At 48.8% G+C, this 19,646-nt stretch overlaps 1 protein-coding gene across 2 annotated transcripts in view; it reads left to right on the top strand.

Moving 5' to 3' along the window:
- The window catches only part of MOGAT2 (monoacylglycerol O-acyltransferase 2), a 173,713-nt gene that overhangs the window by 108,828 nt on the left and 45,239 nt on the right, over window positions 1–19,646 (top strand). For both annotated transcript variants that reach the window (XM_089677989.1, XM_089677988.1), the window contains exon 5: window positions 16,373–16,572. In XM_089677989.1, the coding sequence (XP_089534115.1) occupies window positions 16,373–16,572 (200 nt within the window). The remainder of the gene's footprint in view (window positions 1–16,372; window positions 16,573–19,646) is intronic.

Genomic DNA, 19,646 nt, shown 5'->3' with positions numbered 1-19,646 from the left:
AAGCGACAACAGGGGCCCATGACAGATTACGGGCCTGGCAGCAGCATGAGGAGTCGGTACGGGGGCCCATGGCAGATTACGTGCCTGGCAGCAGCAATGGGAGGCCCGTAATCTGCCAGCACCCTATGACAAAAAATGGAACCCACCAGCAGTGTGAGGAGACCTGAAAGTGGCACATGGCAGAGTGTGGCGATGGAGACAGCAGCAATGGGAGGCCGTACAGGGACCCATGAGAGACTCTGGACCTGGCAGCAGCATGAGGAGGCGGTATAGGGGCCCATGGCAGATTAGGGGCCTGGCAGCAGCTATGGGAGGCCCGTAATCTGCCAGCACCCTATGACAAAAAATGGAATACACCAGCAGTGTGAGGATACCTGAAAGTGGCACATGGCAGAGTGTGGCGATGGAGACAGCAGCAATGGGAGGCCGTACAGGGACCCATGAGAGACTCTGGACTTGGCAGCAGCATGAGGAGGCGGTATAGGGGCCCATGGCAGATTAGGGGCCTGGCAGCAGCTATGGGAGGCCCGTAATCTGCCAGCACCCTATGACAAAAAATGGAACACACCAGCAGTGTGAGGAGACCTGAAAGTGGCACATGTTTGGGGCATGATTCATGGCGGATTTAGTCAGTTGTGTCAGGAACTGGTGGTTTGAAATCCAGACTAATCCACGCCTGATTCATTTTCACAAACGTCAGTCTCTCCACACTTTGGGTGGACAGTCGTGTCCTCCGCGGAGTTGCAATACCTCCTGCCGCACTAAACACGCGCTCCGATGCCACGCTACTGGCCGGGCATGACAGCCTTTCAAGGCCTCTCAGCAGGTGTGAAAAAGGCCACCATTTTTGAACGGTAGCGAGGGTCCAACAAGGTGGACAGCCAAAAGTCATCCCTCTGTCTGATGGTTATTATTCGGCTGTCGCTACGCAAGCAACCGAGCATGCTATGGGCCATTTGTGCCAAGGAATGCGAGGGACTCCCTGCCTCCATCTCCACAACATACTGCCACGGTGCGTCTGGGTCCTCTGTCTCCTCCTCCTCCTCCTCTACCAGATGCTCCTGCTCCTCCACTCCTGTCCGCTGAGTGGAAAAACCACCCATTTCACTCAATAATTCCTGAGCACCAATGTCCTCCTCTACCTCCTCCTCTTCTTCCTGTCCTGCCCCCACAGGGGTCATGTGGCGTTGAGATCTGTGCGCCACGTCTACCGCACCCTGACCAGCCATTGTTAACAGCATTTGTTCCAGGACGTGCAACAGAGGAATGACGTCGTTCATCCCATAGTCCTGCCGACTCACGAATAGCGTGGCCTCCTCAAAGGGCCTGAGCAAGCGCAGGTGTCACGCATGAGCTGCCAATGGCTGACATCTAAGTTACACAGGGAGTACCTTTATCCGCTTTTAACATCAGGAAATCGGTGATGGCCTTTCGCTGTTCGTAAAGGCGGTCTAACATATGTAGGGTTGAATTCCACCTTGTTGCAACGTCACAGCATGAGGAGTCGGTACGGGGGCCCATGGCAGATTACGTGCCTGGCAGCAGCAATGGGAGGCCCGTAATCTGCCAGCACCCTATGTCAAAAAATTCAACACACCAGCAGTGTGAGGAGACCTGAAAGTGGCACATGGCAGAGTGTGGCGATGGAGACAGCAGCAATGGGAGGCCGTACAGGGACCCATGAGAGACTCTGGACCTGGCAGCAGCATGAGGAAGCGGTATATAGGGGCCTATGGCAGATTAGGGGCCTGGCAGCAGCTATAGGAGGCCCATAATCTGCCAGCACCCTATGTCAAAAAATTCAACACACCAGCAGTGTGAGGAGACCTGAAAGTGGCACATGGCATGAGACACTGTGGACCTGGCAGCAGCATGAGGAGGCGGTATATAGGGGCCCATGGCAGATTAGGGGCCTGGCAGCAGCAATGGGAGGCCCGTAATCTGCCAGCACCCTATGACAAAAAATGGAACCCACCAGCAGTGTGAGGAGACCTGAAAGTGGCACATGGCAGAGTGTGGCGATGGAGACAGCAGCAATGGGAGGCCGTACAGGGACCCATGACAGACTCTGGACCTGGCAGCAGCATGAGGAGGCGGTATATAGGGGCCTATGGCAGATTAGGGGCCTGGCAGCAGCTATGGGAGGCCCGTAATCTGCCAGCACCCTATGTCAAAAAATTCTACACACCAGCAGTGTGTGAGGAGACCTGAAAGTGGCACATGGCAGAGTGTGGCGATGGAGACAGCAGCAATGGGAGGCCGTACAGGGACCCATGAGAGACTCTGGACCTGGCAGCAGCATGAGGAAGCGGTATATAGGGGCCTATGGCAGATTAGGGGCCTGGCAGCAGCTATAGGAGGCCCATAATCTGCCAGCACCCTATGTCAAAAAATTCAACACACCAGCAGTGTGAGGAGACCTGAAAGTGGCACATGGCATGAGACACTGTGGACCTGGCAGCAGCATGAGGAGGCGGTATATAGGGGCCCATGGCAGATTAGGGGCCTGGCAGCAGCTATGGGAGGCCCGTAATCTGCCAGCACCCTATGTCAAAAAATTCTACACACCAGCAGTGTGTGAGGAGACCTGAAAGTGGCACATGGCAGAGTGTGGCGATGGAGACAGCAGCAATGGGAGGCCGTACAGGGACCCATGACAGACTCTGGACCTGGCAGCAGCATGAGGAGGCGGTATATAGGGGCCTATGGCAGATTAGGGGCCTGGCAGCAGCTATGGGAGGCCCATAATCTGCCAGCACCCTATGTCAAAAAATTCTACACACCAGCAGTGTGTGAGGAGACCTGAAAGTGGCACATGGCAGAGTGTGGCGATGGAGACAGCAGCAATGGGAGGCCGTACAGGGACCCATGACAGACTCTGGACCTGGCAGCAGCATGAGGAGGCGGTATATAGGGGCCTATGGCAGATTAGGGGCCTGGCAGCAGCTATGGGAGGCCCGTAATCTGCCAGCACCCTATGTCAAAAAATTCTACACACCAGCAGTGTGTGAGGAGACCTGAAAGTGGCACATGGCAGAGTGTGGCGATGGAGACAGCAGCAATGGGAGGCCGTACAGGGACCCATGACAGACTCTGGACCTGGCAGCAGCATGAGGAGGCGGTATATAGGGGCCCATGGCAGATTAGGGGCCTGGCAGCAGCTATGGGAGGCCCGTAATCTGCCAGCACCCTATGTCAAAAAATTCTACACACCAGCAGTGTGTGAGGAGACCTGAAAGTGGCACATGGCAGAGTGTGGCGATGGAGACAGCAGCAATGGGAGGCCGTACAGGGACCCATGAGAGACTCTGGACCTGGCAGCAGCATGAGGAGGCGGTATATAGGGGCCTATGGCAGATTAGGGGCCTGGCAGCAGCTATGGGAGGCCCATAATCTGCCAGCACCCTATGTCAAAAAATTCTACACACCAGCAGTGTGTGAGGAGACCTGAAAGTGGCACATGGCAGAGTGTGGCGATGGAGACAGCAGCAATGGGAGGCCGTACAGGGACCCATGACAGACTCTGGACCTGGCAGCAGCATGAGGAGGCGGTATATAGGGGCCTATGGCAGATTAGGGGCCTGGCAGCAGCTATGGGAGGCCTGTAATCTGCCAGCACCCTATGTCAAAAAATTCTACACACCAGCAGTGTGTGAGGAGACCTGAAAGTGGCACATGGCAGAGTGTGGCGATGGAGACAGCAGCAATGGGAGGCCGTACAGGGACCCATGACAGACTCTGGACCTGGCAGCAGCATGAGGAGGCGGTATATAGGGGCCCATGGCAGATTAGGGGCCTGGCAGCAGCTATGGGAGGCCCGTAATCTGCCAGCACCCTATGTCAAAAAATTCTACACACCAGCAGTGTGTGAGGAGACCTGAAAGTGGCACATGGCAGAGTGTGGCGATGGAGACAGCAGCAATGGGAGGCCGTACAGGGACCCATGAGAGACTCTGGACCTGGCAGCAGCATGAGGAGGCGGTATATAGGGGCCTATGGCAGATTAGGGGCCTGGCAGCAGCTATGGGAGGCCCGTAATCTGCCAGCACCCTATGTCAAAAAATTCTACACACCAGCAATGTGTGAGGAGACCTGAAAGTGGCACATGGCAGAGTGTGGCGATGGAGACAGCAGCAATGGGAGGCCGTACAGGGACCCATGACAGACTCTGGACCTGGCAGCAGCATGAGGAGGCGGTATATAGGGGCCTATGGCAGATTAGGGGCCTGGCAGCAGCTATGGGAGGCCCGTAATCTGCCAGCACCCTATGTCAAAAAATTCTACACACCAGCAGTGTGTGAGGAGACCTGAAAGTGGCACATGGCAGAGTGTGGCGATGGAGACAGCAGCAATGGGAGGCCGTACAGGGACCCATGACAGACTCTGGACCTAGCAGCAGCATGAGGAAGCGGTATATAGGGGCCTATGGCAGATTAGGGGCCTGGCAGCAGCTATGGGAGGCCCATAATCTGCCAGCACCCTATGTCAAAAAATTCTACACACCAGCAGTGTGTGAGGAGACCTGAAAGTGGCACATGGCAGAGTGTGGCGATGGAGACAGCAGCAATGGGAGGCCGTACAGGGACCCATGAGAGACTCTGGACCTGGCAGCAGCATGAGGAGGCGGTATATAGGGGCCTATGGCAGATTAGGGGCCTGGCAGCAGCTATGGGAGGCCCATAATCTGCCAGCACCCTATGTCAAAAAATTCTACACACCAGCAATGTGTGAGGAGACCTGAAAGTGGCACATGGCAGAGTGTGGCGATGGAGACAGCAGCAATGGGAGGCCGTACAGGGACCCATGACAGACTCTGGACCTGGCAGCAGCATGAGGAGGCGGTATATAGGGGCCTATGGCAGATTAGGGGCCTGGCAGCAGCTATGGGAGGCCCGTAATCTGCCAGCACCCTATGTCAAAAAATTCTACACACCAGCAGTGTGTGAGGAGACCTGAAAGTGGCACATGGCAGAGTGTGGCGATGGAGACAGCAGCAATGGGAGGCCGTACAGGGACCCATGACAGACTCTGGACCTAGCAGCAGCATGAGGAAGCGGTATATAGGGGCCTATGGCAGATTAGGGGCCTGGCAGCAGCTATGGGAGGCCCATAATCTGCCAGCACCCTATGTCAAAAAATTCTACACACCAGCAGTGTGTGAGGAGACCTGAAAGTGGCACATGGCAGAGTGTGGCGATGGAGACAGCAGCAATGGGAGGCCGTACAGGGACCCATGAGAGACTCTGGACCTGGCAGCAGCATGAGGAGGCGGTATATAGGGGCCTATGGCAGATTAGGGGCCTGGCAGCAGCTATGGGAGGCCCATAATCTGCCAGCACCCTATGTCAAAAAATTCTACACACCAGCAGTGTGTGAGGAGACCTCAAAGTGGCACATGTTTGAGGCATGATTCATGGCGGATTTAGTCAGTTGTGTCAGGAACTGGTGGTTTGAAATCCAGACTAATCCACGCCTGATTCATTTTCACAAACGTGAGTCTCTCCACACTTTGGGTGGACAGTCGTGTCCTCCGCGGAGTTACAATACCTCCTGCCGCACTAAACACGCGCTCCGATGCCACGCTACTGGCCGGGCATGACAGCCTTTCAAGGGCAAATTCAGCTAGTTGGGGCCAAAGGTCAAGTTTCGTTGCCCAGTAGTCAAGGGGATTGTCTACCTCGGTTGGCAGGGTGCTGTCCAAGTAGGCCCAAGCCTGTTGTTTGAGGTCCTGCTCCAGGTCCACCTGATGCTGCTGCTGCTGCTGCGGCTGGTTAGTAGTTTCCTCACTGCGCTGGTGAAGAAAGCTACTCATCATCGACTGCAGACTGAGGCATCCGCTGCTGGTGGAGCTGCCACTGCTCCTACCACCCCACCCCTCCCCTGCTGCCATGGCAGCGGAACGCGAGCGCACAGGGCCCACAGTGTCTGAGGATGGACGTTGGCGCACAAAGGCAGAGACCAACTGACTACATAGGTGGTTTTTATAGTACGTTATTTTGGCCTCCCTCTCAGCAGGTGTGAAAAAGGCCACCATTTTGGAACGGTAGCGAGGGTCCAACAAGGTGGACAGCCAAAAGTCATCCCTCTGTCTGATGGTTATTATTCGGCTGTCGCTACGCAAGCAACCGAGCATGCTATGGGCCATTTGTGCCAAGGAATGCGAGGGACTCCCTGCCTCCATCTCCACAGCATACTGCCACGGTGCGTCTGGGTCCTCTGTCTCCTCCTCCTCCTCCTCTACCAGATGCTCCTGCTCCTCCACTCCTGTCCGCTGAGTGGAAAAACCACCCATTTCACTCAATAATTCCTGAGCACAAATGTCCTCCTCTACCTCCTCCTCTTCTTCCTGTCCTGCCCCCACAGGGGTCATGTGGCGTTGAGATCTGTGCGCCACGTCTACCGCACCCTGACCAGCCATTGTTAACAGCATTTGTTCAAGGACGTGCAACAGAGGAATGACGTCGTTCATCCCATAGTCCTGCCGACTCACGAATAGCGTGGCCTCCTCAAAGGGCCTGAGCAAGCGGCAGGTGTCACGCATGAGCTGCCAATGGCTGACATCGAAGTTACACAGGGGAGTACCTTTATCCGCTTGTAACATCAGGAAATCGGTGATGGCCTTTCGCTGTTCGTAAAGGCGGTCTAACATGTGTAGGGTTGAATTCCACCTTGTTGCAACGTCGCAGATCAGGCGATGCTGTGGAATTCCGTTCTGCCGCTGCAGCTCAAGGAGGGTGTGCTTTGCGGTGTAGGAATGGCTGAAATGCATGCAAAGTTTACGTGACATTTTAAGGATGTCTTGCAGTGGGATGGTGGATTTTAAGAACCGCTTGACAACCAGATTGAACACGTGAGCCATGCATGGCGCATGGCACAACCTTCCTTGACGCAGAGCAGACACCATGTTCTTTCCGTTGTCGGTCAACATGGTTCCGATTTTCAGTTTGCGCGGAGACAGCCATCTGTCGATTTCTCTGTTAATTACACTCAGAAGTTCCTCCCCTGTGTGACTACGTTCGCCAAGGCATACCAGGTGCAGAACAGCGTGACACCGTTGCGCCCTGCACATGTGATATGCCGGTCGGGTAATGGGACTTGGCACGGGGGTGGCGGCTGAGGACACGGCGGAAGAAGAGGTGGTAGAGGCGGACATCTTTGCCGGACCAAGGACGTGCAAACGTGGAGGCAAAAGCGGCGTGACCTGTCCAAGTTGCTGGTGCGGCTGTGACGGCACCACGTTCACCCAGTGGGCCGTAAATGACATGTACTGTCCCTGACCATAGTTACAGCTCCACACGTCGGCGCTGCCGTGCACTTTGGCAGAGACCGACATGCTCAAAGACTGGCCCACCATGTCTTCTACATGTGAATGCAGGGCTGGCACTGCCTTTTTGGCGAAGAAATGACGGCTTGGCACTCTCCACTGCGGCGCGGCACAAGCCATCATTTCTCTGAAAGGTGCTGAGTCCACCACTTGGAAAGGGAGGGACTGCAGCACCAGCAACTTGGACAGGAGGACGTTCAGCTTTTGCACCGTCGGGTGCGTGCTCGCAAACTGTTGTCTCTTGGAAACGGATTCCAAGAAAGACTGCTGACGGAATCCGTGAAGAGGAGTAGCAGGAGAAGGAGCATCTGAACGAGCGGAAGATGCCAACGAGCGACAACTCCCCTCAGCAGAGGTGTTGGAGCCTTGACTGGCTGATGGAGGGCGATTGACGTCGGGTGACGGAGCAAGAAACGGAGCGGGTGATGGAGCGGGGGCTGGGGCAGGCAGAACTGCCGTATCTTTATCACGGTTTTCCCAGGCCACCAAATGGCGACGCTGCATATGCTGCCGCAACGCTGTAGTCCCAACATGGGCCCCCTGGCCACGCTTGACTTTCTGGCCACATAGTCGACATACGGCTACGTTTACTTCCTCGGGCGGCTTGACGAAAAATTGCCACACCGCCGAGTAGGAAACTTTGCCCCCGATACTCCTCACTGGCTGACTGCTGCTTCCTCTGTGCACACCGGCACCACTACTGGCCGTGGTGGTAGGCTGCAGTGGAGCTGGTGCTCTACTCCGTGGCCGTTTGGCTCCACTGACACTGCTGCGACCCTGCTGCTGTCTCCTGGGCAACCCACCGACTGTTTTGCTCGCTGCCAAGCTGCCACCCTCTTCTCCTGATGATGCGGAAGAAATTGCCTGATGACGACGAGGCTGCCAAGTGCGATCAACCTCCTCATCATCAAGTAGGGTCTCCGCCTCACTACTAGCCCCCTCGGCTGCGTCTGGGTCAGGAGACAGACCTGTCTCTAGACCGGCTACCGAGCCACTCTCCTCGCCACTACTTCTTCGCCTGGCTGCTGAAAAGGCGGATGTCTCCCCCCGTTCCTGACCGCCCTCTGTTAGCTCTTCCTCACTGTACAGTGGGGCTGAGCCCACAGCATGCGATACTTCGCTTGGTGAGGGAACACCAAAGGACAGGGGCAGGTAGAGGACACGTGATTTCAGTGGGCTTGGTCCCGGGCCATGCCAACTAACGGTTGTGTCTGACGTACCCACCGACCGTTGGCTGTAGGTGTCAGAGGTGACCTGGGAAGAGGAAGACGACCGAGCCAACCAATCGACGACGGCAGGGTTGTCGGTGGAGACACGACCGCTGGATGACACCGGGAGCACTGGCCTCTGGCTGCGAATAGTGCTGCCTCGACCCCTTCCTCTGCTGCCACGTCTGCTCGCTCCTAAAACATTGCCTCCTCTGCCACTCCTCTGCATGTTGTCTGACATACTCTTTAATTAAACGATTCTGTGTCCCTGAGTAACAATTCTGTGTCCCTGAGTAACAATTCTGTGTCTGTGCGAGTAACAATTCTGTGGCCCTAAGTAACGGTTCTGTGGCCCTCAGTAACAGTTCTGTGTCCCTGTGTAACAATTCTGTGTCTGTGCGAGTAACAATTCTGTGGCCCTAAGTAACAGTTCTGTGGCCCTCAGTAACAGTTCTGTGTCTGTGCGAGTAACAATTCTGTGTCTGTGCGAGTAACAATTCTGTGGCCCTAAGTAACAGTTCTGTGGCCTTCAGTAACAATTCTGTGTCTGTGCGAGTAACAATTCTGTGTCTGTGCGAGTAACAATTCTGTGGCCCTAAGTAAAGTTTCTGTGGCCCTAAGTAACAATTCTCTGGCACTCAGTAACAATTCTGTCTGTCCCTGAGTAACAATTCTCTGGCACTCAGTAACAATTCTGTCTGTCCCTGAGTAAAAATTCTCTGGCCCTAAGTAAAGTTTCTGTGGCCCTGAGTAACAATTCTCTGGCACTCCGTAACAATTCTGTCTGTCCCTGAGTAACAATTCTCTGGCACTCAGTAACAATTCTGTCTGTCCCTGAGTAAAAATTCTGTGGCCCTAATTAAAGTTTCTGTGGCCCTAAGTAACAATTCTCTGGCACTCAGTAACAATTCTGTCTGTCCCTGAGTAACAATTCTCTGGCACTCCGTAACAATTCTGTCTGTCCCTGAGTAACAATTCTCTGGCACTCAGTAACAATTCTGTCTGTCCCTGAGTAACAATTCTCTGGCACTCCGTAACAATTCTGTCTGTCCCTGAGTAACAATTCTCTGGCACTCCGTAACAATTCTGTCTGTCCCTGAGTATGAATTCCGTGGCCCTAACTAGCGTTTCTTTGTCCCTAAGTAACAGTTCTGTGGCCCTGAGTAACAATTCTGTGTCTGTGCGAGTAACAATTCTGTGGCCCTAAGTAACAGTTCTGTGGCCCTCAGTAACAGTTCTGTGTCTGTGCGAGTAACAATTCTGTGTCTGTGCGAGTAACAATTCTGTGGCCCTAAGTAAAGTTTCTGTGGCCCTCAGTAACAGTTCTGTGTCTGTGCGAGTAACAATTCTGTGTCTGTGCGAGTAACAATTCTGTGGCCCTAAGTAAAGTTTCTGTGGCCCTAAGTAACAATTCTCTGGCACTCCGTAACAATTCTGTCTGTCCCTGAGTAACAATTCTCTGGCACTCAGTATCAATTCTGTCTGTCCCTGAGTAAAAATTCTGTGGCCCTAAGTAAAGTTTCTGTGGCCCTGAGTAACAATTCTCTGGCACTCCGTAACAATTCTGTCTGTCCCTGAGTATGAATTCCGTGGCCCTAACTAGCGTTTCTTTGTCCCTAAGTAACAGTTCTGTGGCCCTGAGTAACAATTCTGTGTCTGTGCGAGTAACAATTCTGTGGCCCTAAGTAACAGTTCTGTGGCCCTCAGTAACAGTTCTGTGTCTGTGCGAGTAACAATTCTGTGTCTGTGCGAGTAACAATTCTGTGGCCCTAAGTAAAGTTTCTGTGGCCCTCAGTAACAATTCTCTGGCACTCAGTAACAATTCTGTCTGTCCCTGAGTAACAATTCTCTGGCACTCAGTAACAATTCTGTCTGTCCCTGAGTAACAATTCTCTGGCACTCAGTAACAATTCTGTCTGTCCCTGAGTAAAAATTCTGTGGCCCTAAGTAAAGTTTCTGTGGCCCTAAGTAACAATTCTCTGGCACTCAGTAACAATTCTGTCTGTCCCTGAGTAACAATTCTCTGGCACTCAGTAACAATTCTGTCTGTCCCTGAGTAAAAATTCTGTGGCCCTAATTAAAGTTTCTGTGGCCCTAAGTAACAATTCTCTGGCACTCAGTAACAATTCTGTCTGTCCCTGAGTAACAATTCTCTGGCACTCAGTAACAATTCTGTCTGTCCCTGAGTAACAATTCTGTGGCCCTAATAACGTTTCTGTGGCCCTAAGTAACAATTCTCTGGCACTGAGTAACAATTCTGTCTGTCCCTGATTATGAATTCTGTGGCCCTAACTAGCGTTTCTTTGTCCCTAAATAACGATTCTGTGGCCCTCATTAACAAGTCTGTGTCCCTGAGTAATGGTTCTCTGTCCCTAAGTAACTTTTCTCTGTCCCCAATTATCGTTTCTGTGGCCCTAACTCTGTCCCTGTCCCTAGTACAGAGCAGTCTGCCTCTGTTCAATAACTGCAGGCAAATGAAGAATTCCAAAATGGCCGCTATTTATAGCTCGACCATTACACAGTGCTGACTGGCTGGCTGCTGATTGGCTGATGCGATCACATGTAGTTGAGGAATGCATTATGGGTCAGCGCGCCTTGTCTGCGCGCCTTCCCAGACATCCCCGCTCCGTCGCCGCACATGTCAGCCGCCATTTTCTGAAAAATTTCGATTCGCGCGTCCGAACTAGGCTATTTTTCGGATTCGGCACGAATCGAAATTTTTCCGATATTCGACTCGAATTCCACTTCGGATACTTCGATTCGCTCATCTCTAATTATTTCCAATTTTTGGTGCTGAAAGCAATACCATTATTTTGCATGGAAATTTGGTGTTTTATATTGTAGGCCTACAATATTGTGTTTTATATATATGTTTTATATTGTAGGCCTGTAATTTTAAGGAATAACTCACTGAAATCTGTCTGAACAAGAGTCTATTAAACATCCCGGGTATGATAAAACGTGAAACACGAAATCATAAATTATAATGTAATAAATAATCATAAAAATAATAATATAATAAATTTAATTCAATAATATAATCAAACCAAAAACACTGCAATTTGAAATATAGCGCCAAGTTCGCACATCACTGAGCAAAGTCGCAAAATCGTTTTCAGTGTCTGATGACGAATTTCCCCACGAATCATTATCACTCAATTCTGCAAGTGGTTCTCATTTACTATCGCTGTTCTCTAGCTGGTCTAAAACCGCTTTTGACTTAAAGGGACGCTTTTTGGACGCCATGGACGTTTCTCAGTTTCCAGGCAGAAAGAACAGTAAAAATGCAGGCAGGGCACAGGACAAAGCACTCGGGACAAAATGTATGTGAAATGGTTTGATACAGGAATGTTTTACTATGTGATTTTTGTGAATGTCACTTTTTGTCATTTTCAAATTTCCCGCCGTTCCGTCCCCCATACGTCCCGACGCTTGCAGGGGACGGAACCCAGATGACAGATGCCGGCATCCGCCGGATTACATTGCCGGGGACACTACAGGAGGGACATCGCGGGAGCGCAGGACAAGGTAAGTGACTGAGGGATCGCGGAGCAGCACCGCATGGTAAGCCCGAGTGTAGCTCGGGGTTACCGCTTATGGTACTGAAACTTTACACCGAGCTACACTCGGGAATACCGCCAGGGAGGCTACGATACTGCAGAGGATACAACAGTGCAAAAATGACCAACAGCAGAACAGTTTGATCAGGGATAATAAGTCTGACCAGTTTGGGCCTAACCTTTTTTTTTTTTTTTAATCTATGCAGATAGGGGCTATAGCAAATATGAGTGATATAATTTGAGGTGATTAGGTGCACTCTGCCAAAAAAAGAAGAAAAAAAGTTTAACTATTAATATATAATAAAAAAAAAGCAGTTTAAAAAAAAATATATATATATACCCCCAAAACATATGCAAATTCCAAAACATCGCCCCTAAAAAAAAGTTTTTTGTTTTTTTTTAAAAAGAAGCCTTGCAGCAAAAAAACCCCAAACAAACAAAAAAACAACTATTGATTGGACAGCAGCTAAAATGCAACATATGACCTAAAATCAAGACAAAATAAATTACAAAAAGCCCCAGTAATAAGAACAACAACAAAACCGTTAATTGCCCAAAGAACTAGCAATCATAATTTAGGTACAGTTTTCTAACTGATCAGGTCCAACACCACACTCGTACTCTTCCCCCTTTGACCCTGTTACCACCGAGGAAATTGCCAAACTCCTTTTCGAGGCTCACCTCACCACTTGTCCCCTCACAATTAATGTGGCCTCCTTCCAGCTCTATCCTAAACTCTCTAACCCACATCTTCTCCATCTCCACCAGCACTTTTCCCTCCCCGCTCAAACAAGCCCTGGTTACCCCCATACTTAAAAAAACAAAAAAAACTTTGCTGGACCCCACCTGTTTGAATAACTGAAGACCCATCTCCCTGCTCCTGTTTTTTTGCCTCCAAGCTTCTCGATCGCCTTGTTCATAACTATAAGAGTTGGTACCTCACCGACAACTTTCTCTATGCTTTACAGTCTGGCTTCTGTCCACAACATTCCACTGAAACTGCCCTACTAAAATTCACTAACGACCTACTAACTGCTAAAACCAACAGCCATTACTCCATACTCATACTCTTAGACCTTTCCACTGTCTTTGACAGTTGACCACCCACTCTTCCTCAGTAAACTCCACTCCCTTGGCCCTCGTGACTCTCCTCTTACCGATCTCAGCGCACTTTCATCATCACATACAACACCAACTCCTCTGCTCCTCTTTCTGTTGAGGTACCCCATGACTCTGTCCTTGGGCCCCTTCTTTTCTCTCTCTACACCTCCTCCCTGGGCCAATTTATAACTTCCCATGGCTTCCAATACTACCTCTATGCTGACGACACCCAGATCAGCTCACCCCCTTGATCTCCTCATGTATCACAAATCTACCAAGCAACTTATCAGTATGGATGTCACATAATGTCCTCAAACTCAATATTTCTAAAACTGAGCTTGTAATGTTTCCTCCTCCCCAATCCCTTACTCATGACTTTACCAACAAGATTAGCAGCACAACCATTGGTCCCTCCACACATGCCAGGGAGCTAGGTGTAATCCTACACTCTGACCTCTCCTTCGAGGCCCACATCCAATCACTGGCTAAATCCTGCCGCCTCAACCTCTGCAACATTTCCAGAATTCGCCTCTTCCTGACTAGCGACACCACAAAACAACTTATCTACGCCTTGGTTATATCCTGCTCTGATTACTGCAACTCCCTCCTCACTGGCCTACCTTTACACAGGTTATCCCCAATTCAGTCCATTATGAATGCTGCTGCTAGACGTATACACTTTAACAACCGATCAATGACTGCTGCCCCCTCTGCCAATCCCTCCAATGGCTTCCACTAGCTCAATGTATAAAATTCAAAATACTAACCACAGTGTACAAAGCCATCCACAACACTGCCCCTAGCTACATCATCAAAATACATTATAGAACCCCTTGGAAAACCCTCTTTTTTTTTATGGCACAAACAAAGCAGATTAGACCATTAAATTCATGAAACTTTATGGAACATCCTTTATTTAAACACAAAATGTTTAAAATTGCCATAGACATACATGATGTGGTGGTTATACATTACATATCTGTTACAATTAATGTACAGGCAGGAAAGATGGAATTCGAATCATGATAGAGCTTTTGACGCGTTTCGAGATAAGACAATTTCTTCCTCAGAAGTGCTTAAATAGGACATGATGCATAGCCCAACATTGGAACAAAGATAAAGCCACAAACCAAAGAAGATATGTGTAGCCTCTGTAACCCAGAACCTCTCAGATCGGTGTGGGGGAAGGGAAAAGATGCTGCCCTTGTTGCTTCCAAGGGTGGCCGCCCAAGGGCGCCACCAGAGGGATCAGCAAGATATTTCAAAATTCCAATTGGTCCTGAGCAACGAGAATGCAAATCATCTTCCATGTATAGAGCCACAAATTGTTGCTGCAATCTGGCATGGAAAAGTTTCTTTGGTGTTTCACATGCACGGAAACGATGGAATAATCTGTCTGGTGGCTGCATGAGCACATTTTTAACTTTTATGAATTTAATGGTCCGATCTGCTTTGTTTGTGCCATAAAAATATCATAAAAAAAGGGTTTTCCATATGTAGCTACATCATCAACTTCATCTGCAGATATCGTCTGCTACGTTCCTCCCAAGACATCTTGCTCTCTTGTCGCCTCTTGCCATGCTCGCCTCCAGGACTTCTCTAGAACCTGCCTTTTAGGTGATCTTTGAAAACTCACTTATTCAGGGAAGCCTACCCCACCTCCACCTAAGAACTGTACTTGAATCACCTCCATCAGATTATCCCCTGCAGCTATCGCCTTTTTTACCACCTCCCCCTCCATTTATATTGTAAGCTCCATGAGCAGGGCCCTCCTGTCACGTACCTGGTGGAGATCGAGCTGGAGAGGGGGCTTCTCTTGCACCTCTTGCCCAACACCCCTAATTGTGATGAGAGGGAGTGTGGGGACACAAGAGTGGCACAAAGGCCCTTCTAGCAGGTAGTGCCAGCTGGGGTTTCCAGGAAGCAGATGACCATAGGTCACCAGGCAGGAACAAGGAACTGGAACATGGTGACACTTGCTTGGCAGAAAGGAGTGTAGCCAGGACACAACCCAACAAGGTACAGGAACATCAGGCAGAGACTAAGTCAGGATATGATCCAGGATCGGTAAACAACCGGGCAGCAAGGTACAGGAATGCAAGACAGGAGCAGAGTCAGAATACAAACAGAGGTCACAGAAGGCAGGCAGAAATCCAAGGATAGGTCAGGAGCAAGCCAGATCATGCACAGGTGCAGGTACAGCAGGTCAAGGCTCAGGTAAAGCTGGAACTAGCTGAAGACCACCCCACAATCCATACATGTCAGCGTGCAGCTTAAAAAGGCCACCAGTGCTCACACTAAGTTTGTGCAAGTGTGACAATGCCTGCCTTGTATTGCGCTTTTGCTCAGAATTATGAGCATGCACATATACCAGCCTTCTCCTTCCAGCATGTACTGAGGTTTTCTTACACCTCCTATTCCTACTGTATTGTAATGGTACTGTTCCCCTTATATTGTAAAGTGCTGTGCAAACTGTTGCCGCTATATAAATCCTGTATATTAATAATAAAAGTGTCTCCCTATGCAGTTACTGATATTTACATACAACTGCTTCAAATAGACTGACGATCTGGCTGCTCTTTTTATAGTGAGGGCCTTACTCATCCAAAAGCCTCCTTAGTGGCCATTCTAAGCCTGCTGGCCACACTTCAAAGACAATGCACTGCATTATGGTTTAAAATAATTATCCTGGGCGAATCTACTAATAAATTTGCCAGTACTGTGAATCTCAAACCCAGATTATTCACCTCAAACCCACGGTAAGGTTGAACCCAAACTTCACCGCTAATAATCATGGTTGAATCCTTGTGGTTAATTCGATGATATTGGCAGGCACTGAAAAGATTGACATTGAATGCCCAGCTCCAGGAAAAACTTTACATTCAATTTTGAATAGGGGTTGGCCATGTATGTTCCAATTGAAGGTTAACAGGCAAAAAGCAAAAAAATAAATAAGTAAAATTGCTTGATGTTAGGCTTTGGGCTGGATTTGAGCCTTTGCATAATGCTCAGTAAAAAGCATGCTTAATGGAAGTTGGCTCCATTCTAAAAAAAACAACTTGTCAAAGGCTTTGCAGATCTTCATGAAGCTAAGAATAAATCATGCCTGTGTGTTTGGGGGCTTAGAACTTTACTATATATAATATAGAATATATATTTTTCTATGTATTTCTGTTCAGGGCTTCCTTGGTTCCAGTGTTTTCCTTTGGGGAAAATGAGCTCTTTGACCAGGTGGATAATCCCAAAGGCTCCTTCCTCAGAAAAGTGCAGGAGAAGATGCAGAAGATCATGGGGGTGGCTTTGCCATTGTTCCATGCTCGAGGAGTTTTTCAGTACAGCTTTGGATTGATTCCCTATCGGAGACCAATTCACACCATTGGTAAGTTTTCCTTCCAAAGATTTTCAAAAATAAGTATTGCTGTTTTGCTGGTCAGGCTATGGGTAATCTACAGGGTGTCCCTAAAGTCTGGACACATAGGAAATATCTCTATATGTGAATAATATATCACTATATAAGCTCACCAGACCTTAACCCCCTTGAATTTTTTTGGGGGGGTATGCTAATGACGGTGTTCGCAATAAAAATCAGATATGAATCAACTGAAGGAGCGCATCATGAACGAATGTGCTCAAATTGATGGAAATGTGGAGTTACTACATCGGGTTTATGTGAATCTTACAAAGCGCATGGAAATAGTCCAATGAAATAAAGCATTTTTGAAAAATATATTGAAATGTATTGAAAATATGCATTTTGCATGTGCATGTGTCCAGACTTTAGGGACATCCTGTAGAGCAGCACTTTTTTGTCGCAATTCCTTATAAAATTATGAACAATCTCATGGCAGTTCCTTATAAAATTATGAACAATCTCATGGCACTCACAGAGTATAATGTAAAAAAAAGTGTACATTTTACTTATCAGTAGATCAAAGACGAATTCTCCTGCGCTCTAGGACCCAGATGGGTGGCGAATAGATGGAACCAGACCTGGAAAAATCGCCCACCAATGCATATAGGGTTGTGCGGCTCCAAACAAGGCTGGGGGAAGCCCGGCCAATACTGCAGAATGGAATGAAAACGAGAAGCGCACCAACCTTGCGCATTACCTCAGTAACCAAAATTTATTAATTATAAAAATATACTCACAAACAGCGAATAAAATCAGGCATGTAAGTCCTCAAAGGGACTTGAAGATAGCACGAATCCCATTGATGGGATGGATATTCAGTGCATCTGACGCGTTTCGAAGGGTGCCCCTTCTTATCAGTAGGACACCTGATTCTGAGACTATGCAATCAACCACCTTGATGGTTCCAACTTTACACCAGAAGAACCTCATTCAGGTCCTCTCATTATATCAGAGGTCCCTCTATCACATCAGAGGTCCCTTCAACACGTCAGTCTCCCCATCATCTCATGGTCCCCCAATCACCACAGAGACTCCTATCAGAGTCCCTTTATCATATCAGAGCCTCCCCAACACAGAGCCCCACCCTGCCTCCCCACCCTGACCACACAATCCCTTCATCACAGGCCCCGCAACAGGTCCTGATCCAAGGCAAACTTGGTCCCATGCTTGCAGCACCCTGGTTGAGAAACACTGATCTAGGGTATGGGGTTTCCTATCAATGACATTACATGTTTCATTTTGCATTGAAAAAGCATCTCTAACTGCAATGATTATCCACCAGGTTTAAATGTGAGGCTACCACTGGGGAAATTTCCTCTTGAGTGAGACAGGAATTGGTAAATTTCACCATTTGTGGTTCATAGAACAAGAAAAACCATGTCAGAGGTTCTATCCCCACCCTGCTTTATCCAAAGATAACAAACTTTTTGTCTAGAGTTACATTTTAATGTTGACCTAACATCAGATTTTGTACATGCAGCATGCTAAGTGATGTGTAAGTGTTGGAAGACAACAAAAACATTTCCCCTGGGACCTTAATGCAGCAACAAAGAATGTATATCACAATATATATAAAAAAAGGTCTGAAAAATCAATAAAAATCAAATTTTATTGTAATTCCATATAAAACATTTGCTTGATTACAAACAAAGGACTCTGGTCTTAGCTACACAGCTAGATTAGTGTATTCACCTTCTTCCATGTATCATTGCACTATATCATCTAGTTAACATGATTTACAAAACCTTTGTGCATTAAGAAAGGACCGCATCAAAATTGCAGTGCAACATAACTTTCCCCAGTAATTTTTACCAACGCGTTTCAACAAAAAAAATTGTCGGGAGGGGGGGGGGAACCCATCTCCTCCCGGGTAACCTGGACTCACAGGGAGCCGGAGCAGGGGCTGAGTGCGACTTTGGCTGGCTGCAGGGTGTTTTGCTGCACACACAAACATCTAGGACGTTTGGCGAGCCGTTCGCCCGTGCACCATGCAATGCAATTCGCTCTGGCGGCGCATTGCAATTGGCCAATGCATTGCACCTGACCACAGGTCACAGGGAGAGCCATGATTGGCCAAAGTCTTGGTGAGTTTGGTGACTTGGTGACTTTGGCCAATCATGGCTCAGGGGTCAAGTCCATGCCTCACACTATATAAGGCTGCTTATACAGCAGCCTTGTGTAGTGTGTTAGTGGAGTTAGGTGAGGTTAGTTAGTGGTCTGTTAGGAGACAGCAGGGGCGGACTGACCATTTGGAAACTCAGGCACTGCCCAAGGGCCCGGGGTCAGTAGGGGGCCCCATGAGATGCCCCTGGTACCTTTTTCATAGGCTTTTTTGAGTTTGGGCAAGGACACAAGGGCCCCATGATCCCCTATTGCCCGGGGGCCCCATGAGTTGTCAGTCAGCCCCTGGGAGACAGTGTAGTGAGTGTAGTGCAGTGTTGTGGTGGCAGCGTGTTTTTACAATACTTCTGCATCACTGCTGTTCCCACTTTTTTTTTTCTTTGTTAATTTTTTTTTCTTCTTTTTTTTTTTTTTCAGCATCAGGTTCTATTGCTGCATCTTTAGTGTTCCACTTTTGTGTTGCAGGTGTTCCTCCTGCGTTAGCAGTGGTTTCCTTTTTTTTTTTTTTTTTAAGTTAATTTTTTTTTTTTGGTTGTGTCACCCCGCTCAGTGCTCACATGAGGCTTACCGGATAGTGTTACCCATCATATTATAGAATGGTCAATTAAGGCACAGATATAATCAAACCGCAGCCACTCCAAAACTCCTTCTTAGCCTCCAACCATGTATTAAACAGCATTCCTGCACTTGTCATGAGATCAACTGATTATGGCATATACTTGCAGTAATGGTCCCAGATTGTATGGGGGTATATTTTGTATAGCTGAGGATTAATAGTTAAAAGATGTGCAAATAGATGTAGTTATGTGCCAGAAACACACATACTGTATGTTGAAGCAACCAAATCAACTGTGCTTAAATCAAGCGGCTGATAATAAATATTCTGTGTCTGCAATGGTGTACAACTGGTTGAAGAAAAT

This window comes from Staurois parvus, unplaced genomic scaffold (assembly GCF_062004578.1).
Source record: "Staurois parvus isolate SC_StPar_1 unplaced genomic scaffold, SC_StPar_1.0 ptg000196l, whole genome shotgun sequence".
In the NCBI taxonomy this organism is placed as follows: domain Eukaryota; kingdom Metazoa; phylum Chordata; class Amphibia; order Anura; family Ranidae; genus Staurois; species Staurois parvus.
This window is presented reverse-complemented; position numbering and strand designations above follow the sequence as displayed.